Raw genomic sequence first — 12,905 nt, 5'->3', positions numbered from 1 at the left:
CTATCAAAGTATTAATTCATTTGTAGGGTCACCAATATGGTATATCACGTGACATTACACTACATAAGTAACACATTTTAAGCCCAATCATGTTTTTTTTTAAACTTAACAACTTCCATTTGTTTGCTAACGTAAAGAAGTTAATCTTTTTCACCTATGCGCCAAGATTATTTCGTATAGAGACCGTATGCATTCAATTCAATTTTTGTGATAATGAAAGTTTTTTTTTAAAAAGACACAGTGCATGTAACAAGTGTTATTTGACAAACATCCCTGAGTGTCCAAAACTGCCGCTGCAGGGGTACAGAGAGTGTCGTAGTTTGATCTGTAGGGCTACCGACTAAACATTGTTATATGCAGAGCTGGGAACGAGAACGTAACAGAGGTTCTCATTTCACTTTGGCTCTCTAAATCACTAACACTAGCTGTATTGTGACTTGATCACTGCCCCGCAAAAGCACCAGGAGCACAAAATGTGTGTGTGTGTGTGTATCCATGTGTGTCTTTGCATCAGTGGGCGTAGTTGCGTCTCTAACCCACGCTCTCGTCTCTCCTTCAGGTTTTGGACGGCCTTCTAGCTCAGTATGGTACTGTAGACAACGTGGAGCAAGGTACAGAGCTCCTCTCCTCTGTGTTTTCTTCTGCACGTCTCATCATCACAACTGTTCAATGCACGTGGCTATTTAGCAGCGCACGCACACACGCAGACCTCCCAGTGAGTCAAGTCTCCCTGTGTGACTTGACTTCCTTGTTACCATCAACCCACACACCCATTATCTAAACATAACCCATCTCTGCATATAAATCAGCATTTATCATCTCGTCTGTCTGCGTACATGTGTGTCTTATAAGTTTGACCCAGGGAGAGCAGTGTTTGAATTACACATAGCCTCTATAATAAGCACCGTGTATTGCCACAGGTCGCCTTGGCCTCAGCGTATGGATTGAAGTGGGCAGACATGGCAGACATCCAATAGAAATGTGTCCGTGTGTGTGTGTGTGTGTGTGTGTGTGTGTGTGTGTGTGTGTGTGTGTGTGTGTGTGTGTTGATGGCTGTACGTGTTTGCTTGTGCGTCTGTTTTGGGGAGGTGCATCGTGGTAATGAGGGAGGACACTCTAGGCGCCTGTGGTGAGGCTTTTGCACTGTCTGATGGAATACGTGTGTGTGTGTTTATGTGTGTGTGCAGGGCAGTCAGATCTGCGAACTTTTTGCTTTCTACACACACGCACGCACAAGAAGTAATGTGCACGCACAGTGACAAACAAACACACAAAAACACACACACACACACGCACACACACATGCAAGCACACGGAGTCTCTCTGTGTGTCAAAGCAGCCAAGACCAACTACCACCCACTATAGTCTTGACAGGTGCTAAAAGAGAACCCAGCAGAGAAATGACTCCACAGAGTTTCCCAGACGCCGCCGTAAAACAGTCCACTTCATCTGTACCGTAACACCAGCACAGGATTTTCTCATCGTTCCTCTTCAGCCCTTCGAACGTCAGATTTGCACAGTATGATCAGAGCCTCCAGAGAGCCAGCTCGCTCGTGTATCTGTCCCCATCTTCGGTGTCTCTGTCCAACTTCCTGTCTGCCTGTCACTTTTTCTCTCTGCCTGCGTCCGTGTGCTCTGGTTACGGGGTGAGGTTTTGGAGGAGTCCCATGTTCTTGTGTGGCATGGTGAAGGCTGCCCGTGGTGGGGCAGGGCAGGCGGGGCGGGGCAGAGCTGGCTGTGAGCGCCGGGGCCGGGCACCATGCCAGGCTCTGCCCACTCACCCTCTCTAAGCCAGCTGGGCACTCTCACTGGTTTTAACTCTTCCGACCCTGCTGTCCGCAGCGCACTCGCAGGTTTGGAAGTCATTGTTTTCACTGCCAGAGAGACTCAGTCTCATGTTTTCTTTTTATTTCTGACACTTTACAAAAAAAAGTCCACTTTAAAACATTTGTTTCACTATTTCTCTCATATATGCGTTGCATGTCTGTATTTCTGAAGATATCTAAAACATCTGCGGTGGTTGTTTTTTTCAGCGGGCTTTGACATCAGTCCTCACAATCAAAGAGCACTGGCTTCTTTGTTGACTCATCATTTTGACATTTTGCGGTTATACAAACAGAGATCCTTTCTTGACAAAGCAGAGACGCCATTGTCTCTTCTGACAGAGGTCTTGGTAGGCCAGAAGGCATTTTGTCAGTAAGACAGGCTGCGTTTCTTTTTCTCCTGCTATCAGTCTCACTCTTGCTCTCTTTAACTGCAGGTACTGAAAGTTACACTGTACCCACAAAATTAAGCAGGTTATGTGAAAAGAAGCAAAATCCAAGTGGGAATAGAATTCGATGAAACAGGTCAAGGATATGTGGACTGTCAGCCTGTTCTCATTCCCAGGGTGTCAAATACCACAGCTTTGTCACAACCCACGGCATGTGATATGGTGCTGAAGGCATGCTTTAGTGTTTTTATGTGACGCTCTGGCTCTCAGCCAACTCCAATGTAAATCCATCAATGGCAATACTTGACGCTGAGAGCAACTGACGTAGTAAAAAGAGTGAGGAAGTGGGCGGTGGGCGGGAGGGGAGCTAGATAGGTCAAATAAAACAGGACTTTCATCCAGGAGACCAAAATTTATGTCCCACATGAAACCAAAAGTCACCCTTGTTTTTACGCAATGTTACATCATTTACGTAAGGTTGTTGCATACTGATGTTGCATAACAAAAGCACTTACTTAAGCCAAAACATAATCTTTTTTCTAATCTAAACCTAACCTAAGTTGTACTGTTGCTGAAATCTAACTGTGACCATTTCACAACATCAATCATGTGTTACAATGTACTTCAGCTGTGTATCATATAGACTCATTCATTAGTCATTATTAAGCCTCCTGCAGACTGAGATTTTTGCAATCATATAAGTTTAGTGTAAGCTACATTCTGCTACATGGATCTTCATTAACTTGGGTACTTAACTTATTAACTTATTTCAGGCTTTAGATGAGAAGGGGGTGAGAAAGAGTATTTGACGACTGTGGAAAGAAAATGTGTTGGGACTGTACACACAACAGCACTTTACGTATAAAAAATTACAGTACAAAAAACAACAAAAAGTGAAGTTAACAAAAGTGATTTTTTTCCCCACTTTGTGATTTAAATCCACCTCAAAGTTTAATGGGGTATTTTTTTCATGTTACATTCTAACACAAAGTTTTATGAAAATTTCTCCGTAATCCTAATGAACTGACTCCAACTGAACTAAAAAACATGACCTCATGGTGGAAGTCGCTATTCCTAAAAAGCACATCATAGGATTTTTTTTTTTTTTTTTTGATTCATTATTTAGGGACCAGTATTTGGTATGTTTTTGTTTTTGGTATTTGTTCTCACTGGCACTGACAATTACTGTCATTACCAATTAATCTAGTAATCTTTTTTTTCCAATTAATCATTTTTAAGAGGCTTAACCTTGGAAATGTTTGTCTTTTTTTGTTTGAAAAATTATTTAATTTATTAATTTATGATAGAAAATAGTTGCAAATCAATTATTTGTCAGTCAAGTAAACAATCAACCCACTTTGTCTTTGTTCTGAATTATCTGAATTAAAGTTCAGTTGGTAAAGGTGCTTAGTCTAACTGAAGAAATATACTTGATGGCTGAGTGTTATCTTCAAGAAGTCGGATGCAGATGCTCTGGGTTGGTGTTTCCGTCTGACTACAAACCCAAAGTGTCGGTATTTGAGACAACTGAGACTCAACAATCAACTTTCTCCAGAGTTACATACAGCAGTTAGCTCTGCTCTAGGCAGCAGTGCAGGACCACAGATCTTCCCCAGGTGTGTCCCTGTTGTTGCACTTTATCACAGACCTCCTGCTTTGTTTAGGCTGTCATGTCAAACTTAAATCTGTTATTGTAAAAGTGGCAGAGAGGCTATTGTGTTTAGCAGCTCCTGTCTGTAGAGGCAGCAGCGGGGTCTGGAGGGACGCCAGTGTGGTGCTGACTGTAATGGATTCACACAGACAAGTGGCTCTCTGGGTCAACACGGGAACCTGGACACGTGTCTCACTCACCTACAGCAACATCACAGATCTGCTATGTGAATATGTATATGTGGCCCAAATTTTTGTTTACCTTATCTCATGTTTTTGCTTTTTTTTTTCTCTCTCTCTGTCTTGTTTCACAGTGAACACTGATACAGAAACAGCAGTGGTGAATGTTACGTACTCAACCAAGGAGGAAACTAAAGAGTAAGTAGCACAAATAATGACTCAGCTAAGTACTGAGAGTAATGCCTGTGATATGTTGGAATGTTTACCTACGTGTGTGTACAGACAAGCAGCAGCAACACGAGCAGCGTTATTTACCTACTTGTTTGTGTACTTTGTGTAAGGGTTAAAAAGAATATTCACAAGGGTCAGAGCACGGCCAAATCATGGGCGAAACTGGAACATCCGCCTTGAAAGCTTCAGATTTTACACAATGTGTGTAATTAAACACTGTGACACTCCAGGAAGTTACTCCTTTTCCACATAAGCCCTCTGTCTACACTACAATTAACACTTAGCCCCCACCCCCAAAATTTTCTCTCTTTTTTTTAGTAAACGTGTGTTTATTGATTTTAAACATTTAGAATTAGAATATATGGCATTATATATATTAAACAAAACAAAACAAATAATCTACATACATAACAAAAAAGCAAATACATTAACTAAGGGGCGGTGAAACCGTACAGTCAACATTTAGATATAAAAAAATGTAAAAATTTACTGGCACACATTAAGAACACTTAAGTATCCTCCCACCATCACCCTGTTTTAAGTCATTCATACCTTTAAGAACTCTCCCAGTTAGAACATATGGCATTATATAAATTTAAAAAAAGAACTAAAATAATAAAAATAAACAAATTAACTAAGGGGCCAAATATGAAACTTAAAAATAAATTTAATTTAAAAATAAAAAATGAAGGTAGAACAATACAGGCACACATTTAGGACTGAGCATAGCACACTTCCCTCATAAATTAGGTTAAACTCTTTATCTTAGCCTTACATTGGCTATTGGCTGTGGAGACGTCTGCCTTCTCTCCAGAATAATAGATCTAGACTGATAACGGGCTATATAAATGAAATTGACTTGACTTGAATTGACACTTAGCTTGTGGTGTTTAAAGCACCCAAAAAATATATTTGAAAAACTCAACAGCAATGTGTCTCTCCAGAAATCACGACTCAGTTACTCAAGATAATCCACAGAGCTTGTTGTGAGCAGTTTTATGTAGAAGCTATTTCTTTTCTACTACGCTACACCTGCCATCCATATCACCTCACAGGAGGAAGCATCCATAGAAGCCATTGTTTTTGGCTGGTAATTAAGGCAAATCTTGCAACCACTTGCATATTTTAGCCGCATTTGGCTTGTGGCTGGTGCTAGCATCCAATCCTGAACTACTCGTGCTGGTGATAGTGCGAGATGTAAAAATTAATAGGGTCCTCCTCAGCTGAGCATCAGCATTAGCTAGCTCGGTGGTGCTTTGTGAGCTAGCAGTAGATGCACACTTCCTTCTTTCTGCTTGGTGTAATTTGGTCGAAAGAAAATAGCTCCCTCGTGAAACTGCTCATAATAAGGTCTGTGGATCATCTTCAGTTATCAAGTCATTATACTGGAAATCACTTCTAGTGAATGAGTTTAGCAAACTCTCAGTCAAGAAATAACACAGAGCCTCTATACTGAGATATTATAATTAACTTTTATGGACAATTACAATTGTTCATACTGACAATTACACCCATCATTTCAGTGTTAATGTCTTCTACTTCCTGACTCCAGAGCCTTTGAGAAGTTAACAGGACACCAGTTCGACGACTACTCTTTCAAGGTGTCATATATTGTGGACATGGATGCTGCTCCACCCGACCAGGCTTCCCGCACGCGACGTGGGGGTCGGTCGTCCCGGGACCAGGGTGCCTGTCAGCCTGGGCCCTCAGGAGAATATGGCACTCCACGCAACAAACCATACGACTACTGCCTGCGCATGGTCGTGCCTACTCAAATGGTTGGAGCCATCATCGGAAAGGACGGCAACACCATCAAGAATGTCACCAAACAGACACAGTCCAAGTAAGTGTGCTCTGATCTCACCTGGTTGCTGCTGTTTTTTTCTTCTTCTTCGCATTGTCCCTTTTTTCTTCTTTTTTTTCTGTACTTCTCAGCTTCGCTCTAATTTTGTACAAGCTTGAATTCAGTAGGTATTTTGACACCGTATCTAGGCTTGAATTTGAAGACATGCTGTTTGAAATTAGATGCAAGATAAACCACAATAATAGCTTTAGGTTGTTAAATTTGGGAAAAGAGTCCAAAGTGTTCAAGGCATGTTTATTGACACCGTATATTTATTTACTTTTGTGAAAAGCACCATCCAGTTCTTAAATTATTTCTTCTCTCTTAAATACCCAACATTGTAATCTTTGTACTCTTCTTTTGAACACCTTAATTTTCTTCTTTCATGTGCTTGCGGTCTCCAAGGCCCGATATGACAAATGTTGTTATTAACAGTGCAAGCAGATTATATGTTGTTCTCTCGTCTCTGTCCTTCTCTACATTGTGCTTATCTCTCCCCGCCTGTCTCTCCCTCTCTCAGGGTCGACATTCATCGGAAGGAAAATGCAGGTGCGGCAGAGAAGCCCATCACCATCCACTCAACTCCCGATGGCTGCTCTTCTGCCTGTCGCATGATCATGGACATCATGCACAAGGAGGCCAAGGAGACCAAGGAGACCAAGGAGACCAAGGAGAAGAATGAGTAAGCACTTTGACATCCAACAATGTGTATAAACCTGCACATAAACACACTCAGATGTTACTTACACATAGCGCATATACACTCCCGCAGGGAGATTAGCCATGATGTCTGCAGGGCTGTAATCTTATCCTTTAACCTGCGTGCACACCTTTTAATCTCACTATGCATTCTCCCGCTTGGACCACTAACACAGTAAACACATTGAACACGACGCTCTCTAATAGGCTAACACGTGATCGCAGCTTAGCTTTTAAGAAACGAGTCCCATTTGTCTAATTGGGCTTTCCACTTTTACCTTTTAAAACTCTTTGAGCTTCTGCAGGATCTGATCATCATCACCAAGCTTGCGTTTGTTTTAATCAGTGTGTAAGTGTGTTGTTTGCTGGGGGGGGGGCATTACCCTCTGGGATGTTTGCACACAGTCAATGCACACAATCAATGTTGTGACATTTGCCAACATAAAAGGCAAACCCCTCTTGCAGTTTCATACGCAAAAATTGTTCTTTTTTTTATAGATTGATGGGGTTTTTTGCATTCTGGTTAAATTTAACTGCACCAATTTGTGCCTTTTCTTTATTAGTTTATGGTGGGATTGTATTTAATTTTGTTGGAACTTAAGTCCGTGGCTTCTTTAATGTGTTTATTGGGGAGGACAAATGCACCCGTTGTAAATGTCCCCCCTTGAAATCTGCGCCTGTTTACAGGTGAACTTTTCAATTAATTTAGCCATTGCCTCTGCGAAGGAGGAAGTTCAGCTTACCACTTTTGTAGAATACACTGTTTCCCAGCTGTGACCAAGACTGATACAAAGCATTTTTGCATGGTTCACATGACGTCCTTGTATGTTTCCCAAGATCCAGACTCTAGGGTCAGATGAATTTTCACTTTTTATATCTGAAGTTATTTCAACAATGTAGTTAAAAAAATCTTTCAGATAAGAGCAATTCCAGAGCATATGAAGTAAGTCTCCATCATATGTTTTAAATCTCACTGAGTGTGTAAAGTGTGTATTGGTAAGTAGGCTGTTACTCTAAATGTCACCGGTATATTCCTCCAAATAAATAAATAAATACTATTGGAATGCAGCAAATAATGCCTTAAAACAGCTTAAAACAGAAAGACACACCTCCATTTTGATGCCATCTAGCTCTTGAGTTTATTGTAAGTTGCTGTAGTCAGAAGCGTCTGCCAAATAAATGTGATGTAATAAAACAACAAGACATCAGCCGACTGATTTGATCCACCTCAATCGGTCAGATCAGTAGTCCTCGTCTTAAAAGTCGTAATAATGCTCACACAGCACCACCCTGCCCGGCCTGGGCGCCACACCTGCAGTAATTAACATATCACCCCTGCCGCCCCACACCCTGTAATATCACTGAGCATAAGGCGGCCCAACACCCTGTGAAACCCGAACCACTAAACTTCTGCCTCCGAACGCACAATACTGTCATCTCTGCTTACTGCCCTGCAGCTCACCCCAGATGAATTCAACCTTAAACATCAGCATTTACAGATTATAATATAACCCCAACCTGACAACCCCTACCCCACCCACCCACACCCACAAACACACACACACACACACACACACACACACACACACACCAACAAGTGTGTGACCCAGCCCAAATGAAACTCCCAACATCTGCTTCCCCTCCACCACACCCTGCCACAACCTTAATTCACACTTACACCCAACAATTGTACAACAGAGCAGAAATATAGATCAGAAATACAGAAATGATGCTCCCCCATCCCAATAGCTTATTAATGTCTACACACACACACAAACACTGTCAGGGTTTGCTGTTTAGATTTTATTTTTAACAAATATTTTCATTTCATTTATTTTATTTATAAGAACAACACACAATCAACATTTCTGTACATGTGCCAGTGTTAGCCAGCTGGCTAATTTTCAATTGTAATCCTTTGGCAAGATATTTTGAAACCTATAAAATGGTTAAAATCACATAAAAACGACAGCAGGCAACCATAAAGACAGCAAAAGCAGTAGCAAACAGGAATTCTCAAGACACAAAGCAGCACGAAACAGCAGAACATCAGTACAATAACACAGCAGCAACAAACTACATCTATAATGCTTTACTTTATGAGATCGTTATTTTCAAGTAAATTCTGAAAGTTTCTGTTAGAGAACCATGTAATTTGGTAGAAAGCATGTGTGAAGTAGAGACAGAGGTCAAAGACTTAAGACAGTTTAGTAAGTTGCATTAAATTTAAAAGCAGTCGCTGATTTCCAGGGAAATTTATGATAAAAAGGGCTCCATTTGTTGCAATTGCACATTATTTTTTTTATCATTCACAACCAAATCTGAAGGCTTTCATTGTCTGCAGAATGATCCATAAATCACTGGCAAAAACAGTTATTGATTAATAATAAGAAATCAGAATAAATATTAATGAAATTGTCCGTCCTGCATCTTCTTCCAGACAATATTAGAGACCTAAACAACCATTACAATTTTTGCCCATCTGTACCAGACTACTTCAGGGTTTCGTGGAGCCATTTCATGGAAAATTAACTCTTTTAAATCATTATAATTTGTATGGCACAAGAGAAAATGGAACTCACTTTCCACTTCACCGAAATTACACAGCTTATACAATCCCTATTCCTCCTGAATACTTTTTAAATCTGCCAACCGCAATAACAAGAAGAAGAATACCAGTTCTCAACTGTGACAGTGGAGACAAACCTGCGAGATAAACGAGATGTAACTTCTGATTCAGGGCCAAATCTATGTTTGATATTACATAAATGTTCTTAATTTTGGCATTTTTACTGTATTTATTAAATTGTGATACTACCTGAAGAGAAATTTTAAGCTTCCACATGTTAATGATGTTAATGTTAATGATTTTCTAAATCAGCTAATTTCTTACCAGGTTATGGAACATTTCTTGCCAAGCGTTTATTACCTTTATTATGTTTTATGAAAGAAATCGCACCACTTTGCTCAGGGTTCAAAGGTTTAAATACTATATTAAAGGCATCTGAAAGCAGCACAAGAAAAGTGATGTTGTTCCAGGTTTCACAGATTCTAAGAATGAATCAGTTTCTTATTTTCATGATGAAAAACATTAAAAGTAAATTCAAAAACAAGAAACAATGCCAGAAGTCCAGGAGAAAATATTTTAGGTTTTTGTGTTTGGGCGTTTTGCTGTTTTCATGTGGGGCTTTAGCATATAATCAGCAGATTTGTTTCTACCCTGATCTTCTCTTCTCTATCACCAGCAGCTTTTCTGAGCTGTGGTCGGTGCAGCGGTACCTTGTGTATTGTAAACTGCGGTGGACAGTGTCTTCTTGCTGCAGGAAACATTTGGGTGCATGTGGACAAAAACTCTTCAGGGAAATGCGTTTAAACAGAGCTTCTCTCTTGTGAAAATCTGTAAAAACCACAATTGGGCACACATTGCTAAATAAAAGGCTCATGTCTTAACATTGTGCCCGGTGCTTACAGCAGCACTTCCAGCTGGGCAGCTGTCCACATTCCTGTTCATCCCCATCACACCATGACATTCCTCACTCCACATCAGTGACACTCTGTGGGACTTATCTTCTATCATCTCGCCTAACCTGACTCTGTGTGTGTGTATATGTGTAGACCCGAGGAAATCCCTCTGAAGATGCTTGCCAACAACTGCCTCGTGGGCCGTCTGATTGGGAAGGAGGGCCGCAACCTGAAGAAGATTGAGGAGGAGACAGGGACCAAGATTACCATCTCCTCGTAAGTTGCCTCTTCAGCCTTCCTCTTTCCCACATGCACACGGTACTCTGAGGCCATGCTACCAGCTGTACTAGCACCTTCACAAACACATACACTCACACACACTTAAGTATCTGAACACTTCACTGTGAGTGTTTATGTGATTGCCACATTATGGATCAGCAACAGTTCTGACTAGTATTCATTTTAGGGCTGCCCCTCAAAAGTTGGTGACTCGAATCATCAGTCAGATCCCCTCAGTCGACCAAGACTCCTTCAAGTCGAGCAGTCATTTTGGAGTCATGTTTTGGTCCCCAGATTTTGCTGCAGAGTGAGCACTCTTTACATTCACTCTAGTCTTTTCAGCTTCGAACATGCAGGCAGCAGCACAGAGGAAGAAAGAGACTGCACCATAAGGTGAAGAAGTGGTGAACTTACAGCTCACAGCAAGTTAATAGGATACAGTCTCTGGCTTTTGTTGATATCTAGTGTTGACAAAAATGTTGTTGCACATTTGCAATCCGCCGTTAATGCTGTTAGCTTCTTTGCAATATCACGTGAATGCTACTGTCACACCAAATGTTCTGCTAAGCCCTGTTCAAACTTTAAAACTTTGTATGGAAAAAAAATGAATCGCTAAATATTCTTATTGAATGGCGAAATCCAATTCAACTGGCATAATTCTGAGTTGGGTACAGCCCTAACTGATTTAAAGGAATACTTCAACCCCCAAATGACCATTCATATCTCAGGTACTTACATAATGTTACATTGAATCTTGTAGAAAACTATTTTTTTTTTTTTTTTACATGCCTCCATGGTGAATGAAGAATCCAAAAAAAATTCTTGATGAATAGAAGTCATAGAGGTGCTCTTTAATATAGTAAAACTATATTAAAATATTTATTTACAAACTCTCACACAACTCTTGCAGTATAATTCAGCCGCATACTCAGTACTCTCTCTGATCAGGAACTGAACTAAAAGTTATACTTATCTACAGTCTCTTTAAAGCCAAACTCCATCGACAAAATCAGTAATTTTACCCTGCTGAACTCGGGAGCTGCTACTCCTGTCTTGATCAGTTAATTTGTTTGTGTTACTGTGTGACTTTGGTTTTTTAAAGGGCTTTGTTTAGATTCATCAAATAACACAAGTAAACCAAATGGCCAAAGCAGTGGTAGAGCAGCAGCTCCCTTGTTCAGCGAGGTCAGATTACAGTTTTTGTCAATGGAATCTGGCTTTGAAGAGCGCATTCATAACTTTCACTTTGAGTGAAAGTAAATACAACTGAATAACTGACACTTGCATTGTACTGTATGAGTTGTGAGAGTTTGTAAAAACGTTTTGATGTGAATTTCAATGCTGTTGAACATTGACCCACTTTTACAAAGCTTCACAAATTCAGGGTAACAATGGGTGAGGTATTGATTTATAAATAGTAAAGTGCCCCAGGGATGATGCTTTTCTGTGGGCCAGCTTGGTAGTTGGCGTCTCCATGGTTCCCCCGTCAAAAAGCCGTCTGGATTTTCCATCAGATTTTGTTTTACTGTGACTCAGACTCAAACACTGGTGACTTGAGACTCGACTTGGACTTGGTGATTCGACTACAACACTGTTCGGCAGAAGTTAAAAGCTAACTTTAGGCTGTGCATGAATGACACTACGCTTGCATGACAACATCGCCACCACAACGAGACTGTAAAGTCATGTTTAGCATGATGACATTATGTAGTCTCATTTAGCCACTTGTTAGAAACCGCTGTTTTTAAGACACATTAAAGCTTCAAAGTTCACAAGTCTATTTTATGTCATAGAACAAAAGGCGAAACTCTCTTAGGCTTTGGTGAACTACCAAAAACTACCAAAACATTTGAGATGACAGAACCTGTAGTGCTGAAATGCTAACTCATATCCAGGTTTTATGACTCATTCCTGGGGTTCTCTGTATTCCTTTAACCAAAGCACAAACAGCAGGCAACAATGTCATCTTCTTGTGCCACACCTTTCTACATCAGTGCTTGTTTGCCTTTCAGCCTGTGGTTTATCTGAACTGAATTGTCAGTGAACAAATGTGAAGAGTTGCTTACAGCTCCTTCCCTCCCGAACATGATACTAGAGAGGTGGTGATTACACCCCATTTAACAGGCCGTGCTCACCAACCTTCGTTCATTTAGAGCTAATGAATTGCTCTGTCTCTGTGAACTCTGAAGATGTAATGAGCCTTGAGAAAGAGACAGAGTTGAGGAGAGAGAGACGGAGAAGGAGGGGGTCTTTTTGAAAAGGGGAAAAGTACATGCAGTATTGACGTTCATGTGGAATCCTTTCAGAGTGTCCTCCACGTCCGCTGACACTGAGGAGAGAGGAGCTTCA

At 40.7% G+C, this 12,905-nt stretch overlaps 1 protein-coding gene across 3 annotated transcripts in view; it reads left to right on the top strand.

Annotated features, from left to right (window-relative positions):
* igf2bp2a (insulin-like growth factor 2 mRNA binding protein 2a) overlaps positions 1–12,905 on the top strand; it is a 62,367-nt gene that overhangs the window by 36,212 nt on the left and 13,250 nt on the right. For all 3 annotated transcript variants that reach the window (XM_042495014.2, XM_042495013.2, XM_088083173.1), the window contains exons 4-8: positions 560–611; positions 4,177–4,240; positions 5,826–6,116; positions 6,637–6,798; positions 10,431–10,553. In XM_042495014.2, the coding sequence (XP_042350948.2) occupies positions 560–611; positions 4,177–4,240; positions 5,826–6,116; positions 6,637–6,798; positions 10,431–10,553 (692 nt within the window). The remainder of the gene's footprint in view (positions 1–559; positions 612–4,176; positions 4,241–5,825; positions 6,117–6,636; positions 6,799–10,430; positions 10,554–12,905) is intronic.

This window comes from Plectropomus leopardus, chromosome 10 (genome assembly GCF_026936395.1).
Source record: "Plectropomus leopardus strain MGB_pleo_1.0 chromosome 10, ASM2693639v1, whole genome shotgun sequence".
NCBI lineage: Eukaryota > Metazoa > Chordata > Actinopteri > Perciformes > Serranidae > Plectropomus > Plectropomus leopardus.
The sequence above is the reverse complement of the archived record's forward strand: the minus strand, read 5'-3'. Positions and strand labels throughout refer to the sequence as shown.